General features: G+C 37.6%; 5 protein-coding genes across 16 annotated transcripts; 3 read left to right on the top strand and 2 right to left on the bottom strand.

The window, feature by feature from the left end:
• Nucleotides 1-590: 590 nt before the first annotated feature.
• LOC124197102 (serine/threonine-protein kinase ULK3-like) lies at nt 591-3,447 on the bottom strand. The gene is made up of 10 exons (XM_046592385.1): nt 3,137-3,447; nt 2,897-3,048; nt 2,221-2,435; nt 1,926-2,152; nt 1,582-1,861; nt 1,384-1,524; nt 1,217-1,317; nt 1,074-1,157; nt 918-1,011; nt 591-860 (listed from the first exon to the last, which is right to left on the bottom strand). The coding sequence occupies exons 1-10, from the start codon at nt 3,221-3,223 to the stop codon at nt 838-840; spliced, it is 1,404 nt and encodes a 467-aa protein (XP_046448341.1). The 5' UTR covers nt 3,224-3,447; the 3' UTR covers nt 591-837.
• A 563-nt stretch (nt 3,448-4,010) lies between these two features.
• LOC124197103 (ionotropic receptor 93a-like) lies at nt 4,011-7,106 on the top strand. Of its 2 annotated transcripts, none has more exons than XM_046592387.1 (9): nt 4,011-5,122; nt 5,214-5,302; nt 5,367-5,448; nt 5,557-5,712; nt 5,792-5,996; nt 6,073-6,290; nt 6,365-6,493; nt 6,555-6,703; nt 6,793-6,937. In XM_046592387.1, exons 1-9 carry the CDS (start codon nt 5,021-5,023, stop codon nt 6,803-6,805), a joined length of 1,143 nt encoding a protein of 380 aa, XP_046448343.1. In that variant the 5' UTR covers nt 4,011-5,020; the 3' UTR covers nt 6,806-6,937. The 2 variants fall into 2 exon arrangements, with proteins under 2 accessions (XP_046448343.1, XP_046448342.1); XM_046592386.1 differs by having other exon boundaries at nt 4,012-5,122; nt 6,777-7,106.
• Nucleotides 7,107-10,757: 3,651 nt separating this feature from the next.
• On the top strand, nt 10,758-15,304 carry LOC124197101 (cryptochrome-1-like). Of its 10 annotated transcripts, none has more exons than XM_046592383.1 (14): nt 10,762-11,044; nt 11,105-11,153; nt 11,939-12,007; nt 12,095-12,288; nt 12,364-12,472; nt 12,940-13,082; nt 13,165-13,210; nt 13,279-13,417; nt 13,481-13,710; nt 13,783-13,950; nt 14,022-14,162; nt 14,225-14,376; nt 14,451-14,653; nt 14,725-15,304. In XM_046592383.1, exons 4-14 carry the CDS (start codon nt 12,107-12,109, stop codon nt 14,871-14,873), a joined length of 1,662 nt encoding a protein of 553 aa, XP_046448339.1. In that variant the 5' UTR covers nt 10,762-11,044; nt 11,105-11,153; nt 11,939-12,007; nt 12,095-12,106; the 3' UTR covers nt 14,874-15,304. The 10 variants fall into 10 exon arrangements, with proteins under 10 accessions (XP_046448332.1, XP_046448330.1, XP_046448333.1 ...); XM_046592378.1 differs by having other exon boundaries at nt 11,939-12,014; XM_046592376.1 differs by lacking the exon at nt 11,105-11,153 and having other exon boundaries at nt 10,758-11,044; nt 11,939-12,014.
• A 35-nt stretch (nt 15,305-15,339) lies between these two features.
• Nucleotides 15,340-18,179, bottom strand: LOC124197104 (ras-related protein Rab6). Of its 2 annotated transcripts, none has more exons than XM_046592388.1 (7): nt 17,896-18,165; nt 17,691-17,803; nt 17,519-17,624; nt 17,336-17,451; nt 17,177-17,266; nt 17,028-17,091; nt 15,340-15,897 (listed from the first exon to the last, which is right to left on the bottom strand). In XM_046592388.1, the coding sequence occupies exons 1-7, from the start codon at nt 17,963-17,965 to the stop codon at nt 15,827-15,829; spliced, it is 630 nt and encodes a 209-aa protein (XP_046448344.1). In that variant the 5' UTR covers nt 17,966-18,165; the 3' UTR covers nt 15,340-15,826. The 2 variants fall into 2 exon arrangements, with proteins under 2 accessions (XP_046448344.1, XP_046448345.1); XM_046592389.1 differs by lacking the exon at nt 15,340-15,897 and adding an exon at nt 16,040-16,798 and having other exon boundaries at nt 17,896-18,179.
• Nucleotides 18,180-18,379: 200 nt separating this feature from the next.
• Nucleotides 18,380-22,548, top strand: LOC124197098 (cullin-4A-like). Its single transcript, XM_046592370.1, has 11 exons — nt 18,380-19,100; nt 19,163-19,316; nt 19,388-19,757; nt 19,827-19,973; nt 20,034-20,413; nt 20,480-20,616; nt 20,679-20,843; nt 20,905-21,240; nt 21,305-21,475; nt 21,546-21,698; nt 21,762-22,548. Exons 1-11 carry the CDS (start codon nt 18,864-18,866, stop codon nt 21,855-21,857), a joined length of 2,346 nt encoding a protein of 781 aa, XP_046448326.1. The 5' UTR covers nt 18,380-18,863; the 3' UTR covers nt 21,858-22,548.
• Nucleotides 22,549-22,930: the final 382 nt, after the last annotated feature.

Below are 22,930 nucleotides of genomic sequence, written 5' to 3'. Positions count from 1 at the left end.
GAAAAATGTTTTTGACACTTGTCAACAGGTTAATTGTTTTAAATTGGGCGAAATTGTGAGTAATAATACCAAACTAAGAGTGAAATTGTAGAGAAAAGAGAAACGACCAACATAATTTTGAAAGAAAGGCAGCCCTTGATTTCCTAGCAAAACTTTCCCTTTTTTCCCAGCAGTTGTCCCTTTCTATTGGTACAGAGCCATCGAAATGTAGTTGCTCGTGAAATCTCGCCAACCACACGGAATTGATATACGGTGAAACGCTTCACACCAACATGGACAAGAAAATGAAAGAGAGAACGGAATTACAAAATCAATTAGAACAGGGACATGAAGGGGAATTATTTCAAGTTTAGGGGAAAAAGAATTAGAAGGCCGAATGGTTTAAATGCATTTTTTTTTTAAATATTAACGTGAAAATAATTTTGGTACTTTCTAGTCCAACACCTGACCGTGGCCCGAATGTCAGACACTCGTTTTATCGAAAATTACTATCAATCTTATCTGATCCATCGCATATGTAATAGATATGCCACGACACCATTACAAAAATGTTAACTTAAATTAAGGATTCACATAGAGAGGATTTTAGAAGTCAGTCTAGTTCTTCACATTATATTTTTTTCGATCAGGATAACAAAAGAAGAAAGGAAAAGTGAAAGCCAGCAAGCATACAAAAGGTATACGCTTCGTGTATAGAAGGGGAAACGAGTCATAAATTGGGGCTACTTTCTATTTTCGTGTATTTCGAATGGCAGAGAAACTGTTTTATTTTTGCAACCATAGCTTCTTTTTTTTTGTGTATCACCATTCACCGGTTGATTGGTCGCCGAAGACTTGTTACTGAATACAGCAATATTGCCCTTCAAATAAGATTTAATGTTAATTATTTTATCAAGCCTAAACTAAATTTGATTTACCGCTAGCATCTTCAGCCTGTAGTTCTTCCAGCTGTGACTGTTGGAGATTGTGGAATTCTTGCAACTGTTCAGCTCTTTCCATCCATAATGTGACCTAATACAATTTTACGTCAAAATTTAGCAAGTTAATTGAACATTTTATTCGGAAAATTGAACCTGTTGATGAAGCAAATCTCTCCTGCGTCCCTTGGATTCATGGCGAAGCATTGGTATCATTACATCCAGTGCTGCTTTGTAACGCTGATTGATATAATTTAATTTTATCGGTTGATTTGAATGAAAATTAATCAACATGTAACCTCTAATGCAAAAACATGCTGTCCCTCTGAATCGTATTGCACTCCTTCTTTGCCTATTTCCAGCGCCGAGGCTAAATTCGGTGTAGCGGACGCCAGGGAACCTACCAGCCAATTATAATACGTTAACAGAAAATTGAAGATAATTTATGTTTACGGAATTATCTTACGGAGTTCTTGAAACGTCGTTGAAACGTTGGACTTGGTTAATTGAGTAGAAGGTACTTCAGGGACAATCGACATTTCTTTGATTCGGCAGGAACATGTATGAAGTTGTCCACTCAATTTAGATTTCGTGACCGCATCAGCACCTGGGATTACAAAGTATTTTATTGGTTAAATCAGAAATATTAGCCGGAAAATGATACCTGATATTAACGGCTTTAGAAGAGCATGGGCTTGACGGTAGAGAATAAGAGTTTCATTTCCTCGATTTGACTTATACGAATTTTCAGCACGCTCAAAAACTGAATTAGCCTCTAACAGACCACTGTTGGAGGACAGGAGACGTTGGAGGACACAAGCAGGCAAATTGACAAAAGGATGATTGAAGAATTGTTCAAATGTCAACCGCTTATTGGGGTCCTTTTGCAATAATCGAATTAAAAGGTCTCTACAATTGGATGATAGCTCTATAGTGGTTGGAATCTACAGGTATTTTAAAAGGAAATATTATCATGAGCGAGAATTAAACTATTTATCCAACACTTACTGTTATAGGAGCATCACTTTGAATTTTTTCCACCAATTCTTTCAAGCTTTTAGACGAGCATGGAGGTCTACCAAATAAACATTCGTATAAAATCACACCAGTTGACCACAGATCGACAGAGGCGTCATAACTTTGTCGCCGGAGAATCTCTGGAGCCATGTATAATGGGGATCCTCTGTAAGAAGTTTCTTTTTCCCGGTTTTTAAGAGATTGAGCCAAACCAAAATCTGCATTCAAAAAATAATAAATAAAGATTTCTTTAATATGTGAGTGGGGAGAAGTTGGTTCGCATTACCTGCTAGCTTCAAAACTGGATGTTTTCGGGATGTTAACAACAAGTTACTTGGTTTAAGATCCATGTGAACAATATTATGTTGCCGCAGGTATTGCAAGGCAAACGCTAGTTGACTTAAAAATGATCGGCAAATGTCTTCTTTTAGTTGTTTGTAGTTTCTAATAAAGATGGATAGGTCTCCACCTTCGCAATATTCCATTATTATATAGATAAAACTGCGAAAAAAGAGACAAAAAAATAAGCGGTTAAAAATTTTTAACTAGGGAAGATTTTTAAAATTGTTAAAAAAAAGCATGGTTATTTAAATACAGTGCACTATTTGATAAAACCTAATTCACAACTTGTAATCAAACAGAATTTCTTATCTGCTCAATAAACGTCCTACAAAGTATCTTCCAATGTGTAGGAATTGATAGCTGTTGGGGGTATATAAGCCGTCACTGATAACTTTAGGACAAAATACACTTTGATCTCGTGATATGATTGAACTTTGCTAAATATCACAGTCACCACAATATTTTATGCAGTTAAAATCTTAAACATTTTTTCACTAGGCTGATGCAGTTCTGAATTAAGATTTTGGTTAATAATAATAAAGAAACACAAGGCCAATGGACCATGCAATAAGTTAAATTGTAACACAAGTAGCTTTCCATGTGTTCAATCAGATACTCACTTTTCATCCCATTGAAAATCTAGCATTTGAATGATGTGTGGATGTCTGAGACGTTTCAAGGCCTCGATTTCATGTACTATACTGTTTACCGTGTTTGCAGATAATTCATTCTTTAATATACATTTAACAGCAACAATTTGTTTAGGGCTACTCTGAATGAATGAAAGAAACATCATTAAAACAAAGAATAAAAAATAATAATATAATTTAAAAATGACTAATTGGATAAGCAATATTTACAATCTGATATGCTTTGTAGACATCAGAAAAGGTTCCGCTTCCAATTTTCGATTGAAGAACGAATCCTGGTAGTCGAGGCAAGGGCATTTTAAAGTTTACTGGAATGGTATTTTGGCTCTATGATGATAAACTTTTTCGAAAAATAAAAGTTGTTTAATCTAAGCAAAATCAATAATTGATTTTGTGAGAAATGATTTCACAAATACAACAAATTCTAATGGCGCCTATCTCAAAGAACCTCTGATCATAACAAATAAAAAATAAGAAATAACAACTTGAAATTTCGTCTGTTCCTTTAAAGATCGATACATTGAAATACTATATCGATATAAGCTATCACGATCGATATCTAGAACCCGTTCAAATACGGTGGCGCTGCTTTCACAAAACAAAACATCTAAAAGCAGAAATAAAATAACTTAAAATTTTAAGTGAATAGGGAAAGAATAGAATTATAAATTATCCTTAAAAGTTATAAAGAAGAGTCAGAGTTGTTGCTGCATGTTTTTTTTTCTGTGATTGGACATCACATGATCACAGAAATATACTGTTGAAATATACCATTGACCTGTCATCAGCAAAAATCTTCAAATTTCTTCAGGTATCATACCATGGTATCGTCGCGTGGGTAATAATTTTCGATACTCTTTTTCATGTGACTTGCCCAATTGCTTGTTAACTTTTAATTCTCCTGTTTATTAAAAATTGGGTCTACCCACATTTTCAACTTTTCCTTACTGCTTACTTGTTGTTTCTGCAAACATTTGTCGTGACTTCTTTTTATTTGTATTTAGATAAACAGCATCCCGTTTTATTGGAGAAACCATCGATGTCGGTCGGGTTACGTAACTCTTCTTCCCCTTTCTTGAAATGTCCTCATGTACATGTGTCTGTGGGGATATTCACGAGGACCCCCTTTTTCCTGTCAGCTGTAATTCAACTCTTCAACTGATGGAGCACTTTTGGATGCCTGGCCGTATTTCCCAGGCTTAAAGGTAGAACAAATATTATCTAACTATTCTTCCTGTTGACTATTTGGTGGCTTATTGGATGATTTCAAATCGTTACATAGTACAGAGTAGGCCTACTATCATTCCTGAGTTAGGCCGTTGACTGTAACTGTTTTCTCTTGCCGTGTTTGTTTACTCAGTTTTGGGTTAAGTAACGCATTTGTAGAACGACTGCAGATCAGGCTTGTTTTTGTTTTGTACCTCACAACTTTTGCCTTTGGGTAAACAATCAAATTCGAAAAATATTTGAACTTTAAACACTTCAAGCAAAGTGCAACTAGAACATTTTTTTAACAAAGAGAAACCTGTTGTGTACCATCACACCTCCTCGTTGCAAGCACGCATAAGCATAGTCCATTTCGAAAAATAAATTGTTAGAGTAACTCAGAGTCAAATAAGGAAACGAATCCCAAGTATTCGAATGAGCGCTTATTAGTGCAATACAGTATAGACGCACATTAGATATGAGTAGACAAACCGAGTCCAGTCTGAGCACCTGACGTTATTCAAAGTAGTTGAATATAGATGAGACAGAGAATTGACAGCTGACGTGGATCACAAACGTGAATAGAACAGTAGGCTTATGTATGGTTGTTGCAGTTTGGATAATATTGGATAATATCGGAAATAAAAGATGAGACATCAATGTCAGATACACACACAGACATATCATCTTCTATCGAGAAATTGCCGACTATCAAAAGTCATTTATTTGCATATGATGTGCGTGTCGCTATGGAAACGGAAAATTACCTGAAACTTCTCCGGTGTTACATGAGCTTAACTTTATTACAATGAACAGAAAGATGTCCAGTCGTTCTCAAGACTCCAACCCAATTTGTTCTGTCCTAGAGATCTATTCTAATATCTTGCGATGTATTCTTTACTTTTAATTCTATGGCTCACCATTTCCAACTGCGGATTCTCGTCAACGGAGTTCAATTCCCTCAATGGTCGGCACTTACATGTCATCTGGGTAAAACAATGTTAAATTTCATTCATCTGATTTTCGGTTTCTTATCAGTAATAATTACCCTGATTATAATTTAAATCTTTTGACACGCCAGACAAAATGGAGTGGCAACCCTAAAGGACTGTGGGGGCCACTCAAGGGTGGTGTCGCCCTCGATTTCCTATCTGCTCGCTTAAATTTCACGTGACCAAAACCCCGAAATTATTTTTAAATTATTGTTCTAAATGTAATTGTTCAATTTTCACAGGTATGAGATGATTCAAGTGACGGAAAACAATTTCGTGCCGCAGGGAAATGAGAAAGGACTTTTCAGATATTTGTGGGATCAGGTTGAGTCATAAATTGTGCAGAAAAAGTTCACATTAATTCATTCATTATTCGATTTGGTTCGGCAAATTAAATCGACAATTTTTCTATTTCGCTTTAAAAAAATTTAGGAATGTGATTTGCTTGTTCATGATGTGCCGTCGCTATTTTACCGCAGTCGAATTGACATGACCATTCCCTGGATTTTCACGAATTACGCTTTGCTTATTCCCGTGGCTGGCGATACGGCGAATATAAACGCCGCCATCAAACCTTTCCAATGGCCGGTATGCGCTATATAATAGATTTTAAATTCTTTTGTCTAATATTTCAAAAATAACAATTTTGGAACAATATTATTCAAAGGTTTGGTGGGGACTTGGAATATCCATTGTTTGCGTGATGGCTGTTTTAACTTCATTGCTGCTCTTCTTTCCCCATCATCTACCTGCATCGTTGGACTCTAACAGACAAGTGGAAACAACTCGTAACAATTTGGGAAGCCTTCCCGTCATTAAAGAATTATTGGGAAAGCAATATCTTTACGTCATTGGCGTAATACTATCACAAGGTCTTATAACTTTAAAATATTAATAGGCCACAGCTATTTTGCCAAATTATAACATGCGTCATTATAACTCTTTTAGGTGGACTTTGTATGTCAAAACGTTTATCAATTCGTTTGGTCGCTGGTGTTTGGTGCCTGGCCGCTTTTATCTTCGTCCAGGCATATTCCTCGATCTTATTCACGTACGTAGTGACGCCAGTTAATCTGCCGCTCGTCAATTCCGTCCACGACATTGTTGAACGAAACGATATTCGGTTGTTTCTGAACAAAGGAATGGCCTTAGATGTTTTTACTTCGGTAACTTTACTACGATTCGTTTGACATGAATAAGGATTACAGTTTTTAGGCCTACTATTGCGTGGCTATTAAAGGAACCAAACGGGACTGGAATTTTTTTCAAATTGGGCAACAAATTGAAATCCTTCCCCAATTCCGGGAGATGCGTTTTGTCCGAGTGCGCCAGCCAAATTACACCCGGATCAAGAAATGTTTTCGCTCATGTAAAACCATTTTTCAATTACGAAGTTATTGATGTTAAACTGATTTTTTTACAATTGTTAGGCAGTAAATTATCTCAAGGACGTCATCAAGGAAGATTTTGAAAAGAGCGGGAAATGCAATTTGCAAATAGCAAAAGAAGGTTTCATGCCTATACGTGTCTCATTCGCCCTCCAACACAATAGTCCTTACACCAAAAGTATTAACAAAGGGTATTAAAAGACAAATTTAAAAGTTTAAATTATATTCTCATACGGACCTTTTCATTTTGTTGCGTTTAAAAAGATTATTGGAATTACAGGAAACTGGGTTAATCGACTTTTGGGATTCGTGGTTCCGTCCTATGCCTCCCCAGTGTAACGGACGCGCCCCATCCAAACCACCGAGAAACCAATTGTCGTCTCTGTCATTGAAAAATTTAACTGGCGCATTTTTGCTTCTCATATTTGGCCTGAGTCTTTCTCTTTTGGCTTTTCTGGTTGAGAACATTTATTTTAGGTTATCGGCGTGCCGGCTGTAATAATTATTTTAACCTCCTCTTTTATCTGTAGTTTAGATGATTTAAAGTTAGCACATATGTCAATATTGTTGAAGTATAAGACCAATGAGTTTTAATTCTTTGAGTAGTAACCAAAGTGGCTAAACCGTGCTGGTGGTTGATTGCAATAAGTCCTGTGCAAGGACTCCCTTTCAATTCAATATGCTAGCCTATATATCCACACGGGTGTGTTTTAAGATGCTAAGAGAAATAAAGCAGTTCGTTCAGCATGTCGTGCAACGTGACGAAAACCGGTCCTACATAGCGTAGTGCCTCTTGTTTTTCAGCATTTCTATACCAAAATGTTTTGGGTGAAGCATTTTCCTTCTACGTCCTAGTGACATGATGGAAATTCCCTGCACTGATTCAAGTCACAATTTCTTAATGTTCATCTAGCACTTCACTATACTGAAGAAATAACATAGATATTTTTAAGGGAATAATTTCCCTGGTGTAATGTTTAGTTAGTTAACGTCCTTGGATCTAGGCACTTGCAAAATCTCTAATCTTCTCACGATTTCTAGCAATTTTTGTAAGTTATTATAAAATAATATTAAAAATCGGACTGTGTAATGTTACTTTTCAATCAAACATATTTAACATTCAAATGTAAATATTTTATTGTGATTTCAGTCTAGACACAATGATTGATTCGCATTTCGAAAAGGAGACTGCCGAAGACGTAAAAGATGTGTATCAAATGCTAACCAAATGCTGTGACGATTTCAATCATGTATCGATCATATGGAAACCGCAACAAAACTGAATCAAATATTAAATGGTTGCAGTCCGTCAATCACAGATTCACAGTGCCCGGAAATATTACAAGAGATGAGACATCAATGTCAGATAGACTACACTCAGATATATCGATTTCTATATTCGTTATTATAGACTAATTAATATCGTCTACTGTGTAATGTTATACTTGGTCGTCATACACATTTGACAATCAAATGCAAATTTCTTATTGTGATTTCAGTCTAGAGTCTCTAGACGCAATAATTGATTCGCATTTCGAAAAGTGGAGACTGGAGACGTAAAAAATGTGGAATAGTAGTATCAAATGCGAACCAAATGCTGTATGACGATAATTTCAAGCAAATGTCCAGAATCGCAGCAGGCAACGAATGCGCCAGTAAAACTGATTCAATTATAAATTTATGCAATTTAAAAGTCCGAGTACGTCAAATTACATATGTGGATCAATAAATGTTTCTGCGGATGTAAATCATTAGCGTTTGACTAAACAGTTTTTCAAAGCCTGGACGACTTTAATTATCTTAAAGGTTAAACTGATTTCCCCATTGATGACAGGCGGTATATTTTCTGAAAGACGTCATCAAGGAAATTTTTTTAAAATACCGGGAAATTCAATTTGCCAATAGCAAAAGAAGTTTTCCTGCCTGCGCGTGCATCATTATCGCCCTGCAACAAAATTTTTAACGAAGAGTAAAAGTCAAATTAAAAACTAATAAAATAAAATTTGGGAAAACTTCTTTTCCCATTCTCCTCGGTTTAAAACAGATTATTGGAACTGCAGCATATACTCTGGGTACTAAATATGGTTCCGCGTTCTATGCCACCCCAGGGTAACAGACACGCCCCAGCATCCAAACCACCGTGAATCAAAAACTCTCCGTGAAAAATTTAACTGCTTCTAGTCTTAACTCTTTCTCTGTTAACTTTTCTTGTTGAGAAAATTTATTTTAGGTTATCGACATTTCGGTCGTAATAATTAATTAACTACACCTGTAGCTAATAACTTTAAACATCTGTGCCATATAATGAAATCATCTTATGTAATAGAGTGAAAATAGCCTTGGAATAGCAGCTTATACGATAGTTGCTTGATTGCAATCCAAGTCCTGTGAGTTCCTATCAATAAAAAGCAGCTTAGGTTATATCCACAGGGGTATTGTTATATGTTGAAATAAGTAAGACAGTTGGTCCAGCATGTCGTGCAACGTGACCGAAACCGGTCCCATATAGAGTGTCGCTTGTTTTTCACGGTTTTCCAGCATGTTCTATAACCAAAATGTCTAAGAACTTGTTGCTTTTATGATTGCAATACGAATAAACAGTAGAAATAACTGAAACGCAAATAAGTCTTAATACCAATAACGAAGAAATAATTATGTAATGCAGTTTAAACGAACGTGACTTTTAGCGGGTTGTTGTTCGACAAATAATTTATAGAAATAGGATGGAATCTCATAGACGTAATTTAAAAAACAAAACAATTGCCAACGTTTTATTCATGTTGAAAACAACACAGGCTACGTGCAGCCAATCACGCTTTCCCCCTCGAGGGTCCGGTGGGTCCGGCATTTGACGCAACGTGACTAAACATTCAACCGAGTTGGCATCAACAACAACATTTCATCCCTTGCGTAAGATTTGAGACATCTACAAATAATTATTGGCATGATGACGCTATAATATATCAGACGTACTATCTATTCCAAGTATTTGTTTACAACCTACGTGTTGCTTTGACTTCATCTGTTTGCGCGGTCGATTTAAGTTGAATAGTTAACAATCGTGAGATTTTTAAATATCTGTTGGTTCTTTGAAAACATTCTGCATACATCTATTCTCAAGAAAACGATTGAATGAATTCTTTCTTTATCGATAAACCCAGATAAAAGATGATAGCATCAAAGTGTATGTATCTAGCAAAGATTTACACAACGTAATCTATTAACGAATTACAGTTATTCAATCCCCCAAATAATATGTTTGTGCTAGACCCAAATATTTAGACATGTCACTCAAATTATTATGAAAAAGTGACACAGGTAACCGTGGTACTGGTAGTACATATTTTTAGCTCTTTCTTCCCAAGTTTAGACGACGTCATCATCTCCATGTGAGCGTGGGTTGACAGCGTGAAAGATTTATGCCTATGAATTTTTCAACTCACGCTCTGCTGTGCCTGCGTCATCAATCAACGTAGTAGCCTACAGTATACCGTAGTTTACTTTGATTAAATCGATTCCAGTGGAGGAAATAATTTATGTTACATGATCAAAAAGGTGTTGCCAATTATAGCGAAACTCTGACGCACGTAAACTTTTAAATTTGGAAGATTGTGCAAAACATGTAGTGCAACATATCTAGTCAAACTTGTGGTCCATGTGGATGGCCTCGTGAAAGCGAGTGGCTACTGCTGCTGTAGAAATATTATAATCAAGTCCGCAAGTTTTTCCTATAAGGATTTTGTGGTCACGTTGCTTCAAGCAAGGCGAACGCTGGCGGTTGTAACGTCACATCAGCATGTCTTGCAACGTGACCGAACCCAACTCTGATGAAGCTCTCGGCTTCCTTTTGGCCCCGTGGCTGCTGCGTGTTATCATCGATCGGTGAAAAACAACAGAAAAATAATACAAAATAAAAGAACCCGACTGATAAATACCAACTAGGGGGCGGGACTCGGTTGGCATTCATTTAAGTAGACAACCATTTTTTGAAAAGACTGGCATGGTTTCCACCTATATTTTGAATTTCATTTTCATTTTATATAGGTTACACGTTGATATTTAACTGTAATTAATTTGATTCAAGCATTTATTCACGCAAATACAGCTCAATTGTTGTTTGATTTCGTTTAACATTCCAAAACTAGAGTCTAGAACGTGGTTCTAAATTCATCCGCAGTGGCGCTAGTTACCATTTATTGAATTGGTGCCGAGTCGGCCGTCGTCGGCTAGAGGCGGGGACAGTCAATGGCCTGCGTGTGTGCACGTGCAGTAGAGAAGGCAGCGTGACTAGCTACGTGTTAGCAAAAATACCCCCTTCTCTCTGTGTCTGCGCAGAGTCTCCCCTCCATATCATCAGATAGAATAGACATTCTACACCCACTAACTCACCAGACTCAGACATACTCGGCCACAACAGATCGTTCATTCAAAAAACAGTTTCGTTCAAAAAGTTCCAACTGAACCGAGTGGATCATTCTCGAATAAAAAGTGTGCCAAGTGCAAATGCTGAGCAGCTAATTCACAAACAAAAAGTAAGGGCATTCAACTATTGACTAATAAGAGGCTGACTATATTAGATCAATGAATTCTAGACTTTTAAGGTATTTTATTGGAAAGGTCACCTGTCCAGCTCGTTTCAAGGTTAGCTTTAATTTTTATTACACGGTTTTTGATTAGGATATATAACGGTAGAGAAAAACTTGTTCTTACCAGGTGGGCAAATTCAGTAATAGATGGAATGAGTGTGGGTGAAATTTTATTTCAGTAAATCAGTTTACGAGAGCTGATTATATTTCATTCGTCACCCAATTTCGGCTAATATCCGGTCAAATCAAGTCGCTATTAATTTTCGGCTGCCCCCGCGTACCGAGTCGGCGTGGTGAATCCATTCAAATGTAACGACCAGTTGTTCACACATGCATTGTGCACAGTAATAAATTCAGGGTATTAGAAAGGTAAAAAAAATATATCGATCGATTGGCAACACAAAGCACCGGGCAAAGAGTTTGATCAGGTTTATGTTGCCTCTAGCCATAAACGTCAAACGAAAAAAGAACACGTCAGTTGGTTTTTGTTTAGATGTCCAAGTGACCATGAAATTTGAATTTCATCACATATCTTTGGTTCCAATTTTAGCATTGAATAGATTTATGTTATCTTAAAATTGAATGTTTGTAATTAAGCTGAATTTAAAAATTTTAGACCTGGGTTTTGACGTGAGTCGTTGTTTTGTTGCCAACTGCAACTCATTGTTGTTGTCCTTGATGGTTTGTTGTGAAAGGTTTAGTGTAAATATGTAGTGAAAGATTGAGTGTAAATATAGATTTCCAGCTGCAAGAAATATATTTAGGCCTACCAGCTTATCTTTCTTGGATTAACTGGATCGATTTCTAGAAAGTTGCTAATCAAGTTTATTTTTCTAACAGAGTTCCAGGAAAATGAGCTAAGGTGGATGCCAGGATCAAGCCATATTTTTTCATAACAGCAGCCAAATCGTGAGAGGTTTTTAGAGAAAAGAATCAATTTTCAATCACTATCCCCCACTCTACTCATCAAACCAACTTTATGCTATGTATCGACAGCAAAAAAACATAATGAGTGGCTATGACTCTGAGCCCAGAGAAAAACAAGTTGTCCACTGGTTCAGGAAAGGACTTCGCTTACATGACAACCCCAGCCTGAAGGATGGCTTGAAAGGCTGCTCTACTTATCGTTGCATCTTCATCTTGGATCCCTGGTTTGCTGGCTCATCCAATGTCGACATCAATAAATGGAGGTAACAAAAATAGTGCTACAAAGTAAATTAAAATCTTGTATTATTAAAAAGCTAATTATCTTTGTTTTATGTTAGGTTTCTCTTGGAATCATTAGAAGACTTGGATCAGAACCTAAGAAAGCTGAACTCTCGTCTCTTTGTTATCCGAGGACAACCTGCAGGCGTCCTCCCAAAGCTTTTTAAGGTTTGCAACTTAATTTATTTTTTATTTAATTATATTTTTTTCCTCCTTCCGGAGATAAAATTCCATTTCAAAACATCAACGCCTTTTTTTTAAGCGGATAGACACTAATTCGCACCATCCGCATCAAGCTCGGTGTCTTGTATTTTCTTTATCAATCAATAACTCTGTCCGGAGGCACTGGGCTTCTGCGTGTCGGGCCACGTGAGGTTTACTACATTACATCCATACAGCTCCCGGCTCCCCCATGCAGTATAGTTTGTGTGGGCGTGGTTATTTTTTGCGCTTCTCCCGCCGCTGGCGTAACGGAAAAACTCTCCAGAACAATCTCGCGTGATGTGTTAGATAACACTTTCTATTTCAGTCTGGCACAAATAGTATTTACAATAATCTTATTTTCTCAATATAACGGATCCGAATGTATCAGTTCGATGATTAAATGAATAACGGTGTAAATGGCTTTATTCTAGGAATGGGAAACGACATGCCTGACATTCGAAGAAGATCCCGAGCCCTTTGGTCGTGTCCGTGATCAAAATATCATCACCATGTGTAAAGATTTCAATATCGAAGTCATTACGAGAGCGTCCCACACGTTGTATCATCCACAAAAGTATGTAGGAGTACAAAAGGTTAAACATGTTTGATCTTTGTATCTCTTATCTAATGACATTTTGTTTACTTATTCGTAATAGAATCATCGAGAAGAATGGCGGGAAAGCTCCCTTGACTTATCGCCAGGTATTTTGGACCTTATTTTATTGTAAATTGTAATTTGAGGTTTAATTTTCTGTTTGTGTAACTGACAGTTTCAAAACATTATTGCCTCGGTGGATGCACCGCCGCCGCCCGAGTCGGACATAACTTTCGAATCGATTGGACGTGGTTACACACCCATGGATGAATCCATGGACGACCGTTTCAGCGTGCCCACATTGGAAGAATTAGGTATACTAACGATCGATATTTTCTTTCTGGCCATTCGATTTACGTTTGACCGCTCTTTCGCAGGCTTTGATACGGATGGTTTGATGCCGGCCGTTTGGCATGGCGGCGAGACGGAAGCACTGACTCGTTTAGAAAGACATTTGGAACGTAAAGCGTGGGTAGCTTCATTTGGCCGGCCCAAAATGACGCCACAGTCCCTTCTCGCCAGCCAGACTGGACTTTCTCCTTATCTCCGTTTTGGTTGCCTATCTGTCCGTCTTTTTCACCAACAGCTCACCAATTTGTACAAAAAAGTGAGCAAGATATTATCCATTTTTTAAACTTTGAACCACATTTTTAATCTTTTCGTTTTATTGCTTCCCCAGATTAAAAAGGCACAACCACCCTTGTCATTACACGGTCAAGTGCTTTGGCGCGAATTCTTTTACTGTGCAGCTACAAATAACCCCAATTTTGATAAAATGATTGGCAACCCCATTTGTGTCCAAATTCCCTGGGACTCTAACGCAGAAGCCTTGGCTAAATGGGCCAATGTAAGTTTTTTGTTATTCCACATCTTTAAACTACTTTTTTAAATTTCATTTCAAATGTTTTATTAATAAAGGGCCAAACTGGATTCCCATGGATTGATGCCATCATGACTCAACTAAGGGAAGAAGGCTGGATTCATCACCTTGCCCGTCACGCCGTGGCTTGTTTCTTAACTCGAGGTGATTTGTGGATCTCTTGGGAAGAAGGCATGAAGGTATTTGTGTTGCAGTCAATTGGTTTCTATTCGGTATTTTCTGACGTCATCGATATTTGTAGGTATTTGAAGAGTTGCTGCTGGATGCAGATTGGTCTGTCAATGCGGGCACCTGGATGTGGCTGTCATGTTCGTCTTTCTTTCACCAATTCTTTCACTGCTATTGCCCTGTCAGATTTGGCAGGAAAGTGGATCCCAACGGGGATTTCATCAAGTAACCACAGAGATTATTTTCACTTCTATTTTGAGAAATGGTTTGACTGATTTGGTCTCATCTTTCAATTTTAGAAAATATCAACCGGTTCTAAAAAATTTCCCTCTGCAATACATTCACGAGCCCTGGAATGCTCCCGAGTCGGTGCAACGAGCTGCAAAATGTGTCATCGGCAAGGATTACCCGTTGCCCATGGTGAATCACTTAGAAGTGTCGCAGTTAAATATCGAGCGCATGAAGCAAGTCTACCAGCGACTAACTCAGTACAGAGGAACTGGTGAGTCATTGGGATCGATAACTCTCCTTTTTCTATTTCTGATGACTAATGTTGCATTCCATCTCCAATAGGCTTAATGTCACATTCGCCCCAAAGTGATAACGGAATCATCATCAATGTCGGAAACAAGAACAAAAATGAAAACAGCCATGCAAAGCAATTCAGGACTGACGAGCTTCGACAAAACGCTGTTCAGAGAAACCAGTCCAACTTGAACTAATCAATGTTGAATCACTAACGGTAACTAACGTAAATTTTGCCTGGGATCTCTTCATCTCTCTCTCTTTCTCTCTTCTCTTAAATGGTTTCGCGCCATTTAAAGGAAATCACAATGTACATAATTCTAATTAATATTTCTAAAGATTTTTCCCCCTTTTGTGATTCCATAACTTTTCTCCTCCTTTAACCGGTCCCTCTTTTATACGGGATGATTTTACTGTTGACAATGGACGAATCCATTAATATTTCTATAAGGAAAAAAGAAAAAGCCAAACTTGGTACACATTCTTATGTGCTAATTGATTGTACAAAAAAAAAAGATTCCCTCGTTGTTCGTTGTCCATAATTATATACCCAAATTGATATTCAAAACAGATTTTTATACGGAAATCCTGCGTATTAAACAATACATTTGTAAAATTGTTTTTTTTTTTAGAAATTATCCGGGTAATTTTTGTTTTTTGAAATACTGGACAGTCTTGTGTATTTTATCGCGCAATTGGCTGGAAGGGGGGGGAGGACGTCATGAACTTAGAGAAAATGTGACAAAACGTGAATTTTTTTTCTTTTACTTAATGATTACGAACTAGAAAGTAACAAATTGTAAAATGATAGCGTTTTCTAATTTGTGTTGAAAATAATATTGGACGATAATACGTGCAGTTTTTGCATAACCGTCGAGTCTGAACGGTACACCGGAAACCTTAATAGGTAAAGCTAATTTAAAAATTAAAAAAAAAAATCCCAAGTCACGACATTCCATTAGGAGAAGGAACATGGAAAAAGTTAAACTGCGAGCCAATCATTTGTGTGAAGAAAAAAGTTAAAAACTGATGACATTTTCGAGAGATTTTGGACTGTACAATGACGGTCGATTGAGCCCTTTCTTGGATGGTATTCATTTGTTTTCCTTTTAAGTTTGGTTGCTCTTTTTCTTTCCTTTGATTTTAATCATTAGCAGGAACATCCACCTTCTTGGTCTGTAGCCAGGTGATTCGCGTTGGTTGATGGGCGGAGGTCGACAGCTAATTGGAGGGGGTAATTGAATGATTTTGTAAGTTTGATTTCATTGGACCACAGAACAATTAAAGATATAAATTAAAGAACGCACACCACAAAAGATACCACTAAACGAAAAATACTGAGAAAAGCAAAATTGTTGTCTAATTGGGAGGAAAGAAAAGCAAGCGGTGTATTAAGATGATTTGATGATCCACACACAACATTATCAGGACAAAAGTTCAGGTGAGTGCCACGTTGAAACGTGACGTAAACAGAATCAAACATGCCATTCATTTGTTTGAAAGAAAGAAATATAAGTATAGAGGGTGTAAGAGAAAAAACGCATTCCAGCGGGTTTGGAAAAACAAAGAATCTCTTTTTAATTAGCATTATTTGATATTAATGAATTAAATAACTTGAAAAACATTTCGGAAGACCCAATTATTGGATAAAAACTAGTGAAGACCAAAGTAATGAAATAAACGAAGGATTCAAAATTTAAGAGTGCTTCTGATGATGATAGGGGCTGTATAACGATATAAGCACTCGAGATGTAAAGCTACCATTTGTTTTACTTTTCTTTTGTTTTTCGTTCGTTACCAACCAGAAAAATTATTCTGAAATTTCATTCCGCCAATTTAATGTTCTCAAACCGTCCCTTATATTTTTAGCAAAAACACTAAACGGTATGGATGAAAATTGACGATAAATATGTTTTGTTGTATCGCTATCTCTTGCTCATATAAGACGAGAAAGCAGGCAAAACTATTGCTCTTAATGTTTGAATAAAGTCGTGTAACGACGAAGAAAAGTAATGATTTTAGGAGGGAGGAAAGGAGGATTTCTTATTGTTTGTTTAACATGCACAGCCGCCCTCTGCAGGTTTCAGCTCCACCGGTGCGTTATTCAAATCGATCTCCGTGACTAAGAGGACACAAAAAACGAATTAAGGAAAACAACAACAAAAAAAAACATATTCAACTTAAAAAAAGTCGTAGAAAGAAAAAGCATCCTGAAACACCAAATGAATCAAAGCGACATGCAAAACAAGTTTAGGAGATAAAATAAACAGGAACTATGGACACCGAAAGGAGAGGGGTCTTATAGAAGAGAAATACTAGTAATGCTCGGCTATAGAAAAAAAAGTTCTTACTGTCTTCTGGAGGTTTCTTATCAGCTTCCATACCGGGAAGTGCGGCGGCTACGCGTCGGAAAAGCTGCGGGAAGAAGGAAGAATGAAACAAAATTGTGCGAAACAAGTTTCGTGGATCGTGACAAAAAAATGGAATTTGTCCTACAAACCTGTTTAACGTTGTAGCCAGCTTTAGCGCTTGTTTCAATAAACATAACGTTAAGCTCCCTCGCCTTTCGTTCTCCTTCCTCGGTAGAAACCTGGAAAAGTAATCATTTCCACTATGACGTAGGAAGTTTAAAATGCTACTTGCACTAGTGATGACTGACCTGCCGCTTGTCTGAGAGATCTGTTTTGTTTCCAACCAACATAATTATCACATCACTCCCTCTTTCTGTTCTCACATCATCAATCCACTTGGATGTCTGATGGAAGGAATTTGCATCTAAACAGGATAACAAAAAATTATTGTAATTTGATGGTAATTCAAAAACTGTGGTTTGATTTCTTACTTGTTATGTCGTAAACCACCACAGCTACTGTAGAGTCACGGATGTATGAAGGTATAAGGCTGCGAAATCTCTCCTGTCCTGCGGTATCCCACAGCTGCAACCTAACCTGAATTTGGACAGCATTAGTCATTGGGATTGCAAAATAGTTATGCATGATGAAATTTTTACTTACAGTTCTGTCTTCTAAGTACATTGTTTTAGACAAGAAATCTATTCCAATAGTGGCTTGATAAGTATTGTCAAAACTGTCGTACATGAACCTCGTAATCAGTGATGTCTTTCCAACTGTAAAAATAAAATAAAATTTAACAGAAGATTCTAAATAACAGAAATCCGGCATTAAGAATATTCTATAAAAGCAGTAAAAGGTTAATGACCAGACTGTTCGCCGAGAAACACCAGCTTGAATTTCCGAAGCGGATTGGAGAACTCATTGGAAGTCGTCATCTTGAAAAGATAAACGCAAATTTCCCTTATTTAGATGGCCAACCAATTCGGCCTCTAATTTCAGAGATCGAGTAAACAAATAAATTCTTGAGATGGCCAAATATTATTTGCCGAATCAGTAATAAGCCAACACACCCCAATATGACAGTTCGCTCACTGTCCACGTATCAATTGGTCTCTTTAGTTTGCCGTGCTACTGCTCTGCAGGGACCAAAACGTGCGTTGCCATTCTGTAATTCACAACTTTTTACACCTTTGTTTGCTCATTGTGAATATATTTTACGGCGTAAAATTTAAACATAATAGCTAGTAAATTAAGTAATTTATTTTTTGAAAATTATTCATTTAATTCAATAAGAAATGAATGCAAATGCTGAAATCGATTAAATTCGAAAAACAACCCCAAAACGGTTTTGTGACGTAAAATTTCATGGCCACGAAAATTACATAAACTTGATTAATATGAAAATTAAACGTTACATGGGTTAGTGTTGTATGCACCGTATGCAAAAATAATTATTAAACTTCTTTTTTTGTCGAACTCGAAGAGGGCGCTGTAAAGCATTGAGTGCCGTGCTAAAAACTGTTTTCCGTTCAGTCGTTCCTTCTGCTCATCTGCTGCTATTGCAGTAAGGATTCTTTCACTAACAGAATTTCCTGAAAGTACTGACTAAATTAACATCAATAGTTTAATTGTGTCATTTCTCAACTTTTTGACGTGGAGTTAACCTTGTGAGAATAAAGCTGTTGTTGCACGTAACGGTCACTTTGTATAAGTAACAAAAACGTGTCGGTTTCGTTGTGTCGGATGATGTCGAGCATGTGATTTTTCTCGTAACATTCAAGACTTCTAGATTTTGGCTTACAGCTCGAGAGAGTTGCCGGAAATCGGTTCTATATGAGTCAGCCGACCGGGAAATTGATTGGAGTCAAGCGAAAGCATAGTGACGAAAATCAGGTGGAGGCAAAAAAGCCTACCATGGAGGAGGCAAAGAGGGCCAACTTCTCTGCCTTGGTCAGCACGAATGGGTTGACGAAATCATCTCCAACAGTAGTCAAACCAGCTGCTGGAAATGTCAAGAAAATTGTCATCAAGTCTATGAAAGAACTCCCCAAATTGCCTGAGAATTACCAGGTTATTTATTCAATTTGAAATTAAATTCTCGATACATCTGACTGTTGAACTTTTTTTTGCAGGATGTTGCTTGGCAGAAGCTGGAAGAAGCTGTTGTTGCTATACAGAATTCAACCTCAATTAAATCAGCCCTAGAGGACTTGTATCAGGCTGTGCAAAACCTTTGCAGCCATAGTTTTGCCCCCCTTGTGTACAGCAAGTTAAAAAACTTGACAGGTTTGTTGCGAAATGGCATTTTCGAAAGTAATAGTATCTTAATAATTTGTTTTTTCTAAAATCTATTACAGAATCGCACGTTCAATCAAACCTAGCACAGTTTTTGGCTGAATCCATCGATCCTTGTGTATTTCTTAAAATGATGAACGATTGTTGGCAATCTCATTGTCAACAAATGATTCTTATTCGTGGCATATTTCTCTACCTGGATCGCAAATACGTACTTCAAAATCCGGGCATTATGTCTCTTTGGGACATGGGATTGGACACTTTCAAGGTCCACATCATCAGCGATTCACTAGTCCAAACCAGAACGGTCGACGGCCTCCTATTGCTCATTGATAAAGAGCGCCAGGGTGACACAGTGGAGCGTTCGCTTTTGAAATCGCTTTTACGCATGCTCTCCGACCTTGGTATCTACCACGAAGCCTTTGAGACCAAGTAATCTACACTCTGCATAAACATCGACCTCAGGGCAACAGTTTGATTAATCATTTTTGTTGTTGTCAGGTTTCTGTCATCTACAGAACGAGTCTACAGCACCGAGGGCCAGCGCCTGATGCAGGAACGTGAAGTGCCTGAATATTTAGCCCATGTTGATAAACGATTACACGAAGAGAATGAGAGGCTACTACACTATCTAGATCACTCGACCAAGTATGCATATCTAATTCAAATAATTCAGAGAGAGAGAATAATATTTCTTGGCATTGACAGACGGGCGTTGATATCTACGGTGGAGAAACAGCTGATTGGTGAGCACTTGGTGCAGATTTTGCAGAAGGGACTGGACGCCTTGGTTGAAGAAAACCGCATTTCTGATCTGAAACTCATGTTCAGTTTGCTGTCGAGAGTTAAAAATGGGCCGCAAGAGCTCAACACGAATTTCTGTACCTATGTGAAGAAGCGCGGAAGGACCATCGTCATCGATCCCGAGAAGGACAAAACGATGGTTCAGGAGCTGCTCGATTTCAAAGAGAAATTAGACAATATTGTAGTGACGTGTTTCGGTCGTAACGAAAAGTTTGTCAATAGCCTCAAGGAATCCTTTGAGAACTTTGTCAATCAAAGGCTGAACAAACCAGCCGAGCTCATCGGTAAGAATTCAATACTCTTACATATCTTTTGACCTCTTCAGTAACCTCTTTTTCAATTATTTCTAGCCAAATTCGTCGATTCAAAACTACGTGCTGGCAATAAAGAGTCGACCGAAGAAGAGATGGAGCGGTTACTCGATAAAATAATGGTTTTATTTCGATTTATTCACGGCAAAGATGTATTCGAAGCATTCTACAAGAAGGTAAAAATCTTTGGATATCAAGTTCATTTGTTCATTATATTGAAATTCCATTTGTGCAATAGGATCTGGCCAAACGACTTTTGGTAGGCAAGTCAGCAAGCGTTGATGCCGAGAAGAGTATGTTGTCGAAATTGAAACAGGAATGCGGCGGTGGATTCACTTCCAAGCTAGAGGGCATGTTTAAAGACATGGAACTCTCTAAGGACATCAACGTCGCGTTTAAACAGGTACAATAATATTGTTCAAGTCGCCTTGGTAGATTTCTTCAACATTCAAATTTTATTTTAGTATATCGCTCATCTGAATCAACCTGATTTGACTAATATGGATCTGACGGTGAACATCTTGACGATGGGCTACTGGCCGACCTATGTGCCCAACGAAGTGACACTACCACCCGAAATGGTCAATTTTCAAGAGACGTTCAAAAAGTTTTATTTGGGCAAACATTCTGGCCGCAAATTACAGTGGCAACCCTCGCTCGGATTGTGTGTTGTGAAAGCTCACTTCCCTCAGGCGTCTAAAGAGCTTCAAGTCTCCTTGTTCCAGACCCTGGTGCTCTTGCTGTTCAACAATGCTGATGAATTGCCTTTCGAGGAAATCAAAGCCGCCACCAACATCGAGGTAAACTTTTTCGTCCATTTTTAATGTAAACTGGATTTCTCAATGATTTTTTATTAATTAACAGGACGCTGAATTACGGCGAACTTTGCAATCGTTGGCCTGTGGTAAGGCTCGTGTTCTTCGGAAATTGCCAGCCGGCAAAGACGTTTTGGATGGAGACAAATTTACCTATTGCAAGGACTTTACCAACAAATTATACCGCATCAGGATCAACCAGATCCAACTGAAAGAAACGGTAGCAACTTGAATACAGCATTTGCCATTTTTGAAAATTTACTAATGATTTTTGTGTGTGTCAAAATTAGACGGAAGAGCAACAAGCGACAGAAGAGCGAGTGTTCCAGGATCGACAGTACCAGATCGACGCAGCTATCGTCCGTATCATGAAAATGCGCAAGACGCTAACCCACAATTTACTCATTACTGAACTGTACAATCAGCTCAACTTCCCGGTCAAGGTATTTAAATGAGTTTTAGAACTTAACGATAGATCTTTGTCAAACGATGTAATTACTATCTAGCCCGCCGATTTGAAGAAACGAATCGAGTCGCTGATCGATCGAGACTACATGGAACGCGACAAAGATAACCCCAACCAGTACAACTACGTGGCGTGATCCCTCCCAACAATACCACCAACTTTTCCAAGCCTATTTAAAAGATAACCAGGTGTGCTGGGGAGGTTGAAGCAAATAGGGAAAATGGAGGTCGGAAGGAAAAAAAAAGAAAAAAGTTGAAGGATAAAAATGATGCAACAATATTTAGCGCGTGTATTCATCAGCAGGAAGCGGAAGACAGATCGAGTCATGATTAGTTGATGGCGCAAATTTGGGGTTGTATGTTTTTTTTTTATTATTATTAATTTTTTTTTTTGGTAATAGTGTTACAATAAAAAATGGAGAAAAAAAAGATTAAACAAAGAGTTGTCTGTCTTCCGCTAACTGTCGATGGCTGTTTTCCTTACCCCTCTATTTTAGTGGCCGTCGCGGAGGGAAGAAGGTGATCAACAGATTGAAATGTATTGATTCGTTCCTTCCGCGGTAACCATTGCAAAATGTTTATCTCCTCCTCTCCTGATTTTCTCTTCAATAATCGCCTCTTCTCATTTTTCATTTGAAACATTGATTTATTTCCCCCTTTTTTTTCCAACAAGTACCCATCCACACTCACACACTCCATCTTATGTCAAAACTCCCGCCCTTTTAAAGAGAAGAAGAAGAAAACAAAAAATTGATAAAAAGGAGGAAGAAGAAAAAAATACTTTAGATAGCGAATACATTGAAAATGGTGTTTCATTGTTTACCCGCATTCTTTGTTAATTTGCATTGACTTTACAGCGTCGCCGGAAGAAGCGCAATGGTAAGAATTTTTATTTTCTGTTCTTTTTTTTCCCCCTAATTTTTTAGTGTAACGAACAGTTGTTTTAGGCAATTGTTTCTTTGGAAACCTTCACGGTAGGATGAGGGCGACCAGGATATTAATACCTTGTCTCAAATGGCAAATGAATAATAAGGCAGACAGGTGTTCTTGTTACAGCCTCGTTAAAAGACGTGCCATTTCACCGATAATACGAAGATCTTTTCTTCAAGTTACATTCCCAATATTTGCTGGAAATTGAGAACCAGTTATTTTTTTTTTCATAATCATTTATAGCCTCAAGTAACCCTTCTCTTCCATCTTGTTTTTAAGC

Source organism: Daphnia pulex, chromosome 7 (genome assembly GCF_021134715.1).
Source record: "Daphnia pulex isolate KAP4 chromosome 7, ASM2113471v1".
Classification (NCBI taxonomy): Eukaryota; Metazoa; Arthropoda; class Branchiopoda; order Diplostraca; family Daphniidae; genus Daphnia; species Daphnia pulex.
This window is presented reverse-complemented; position numbering and strand designations above follow the sequence as displayed.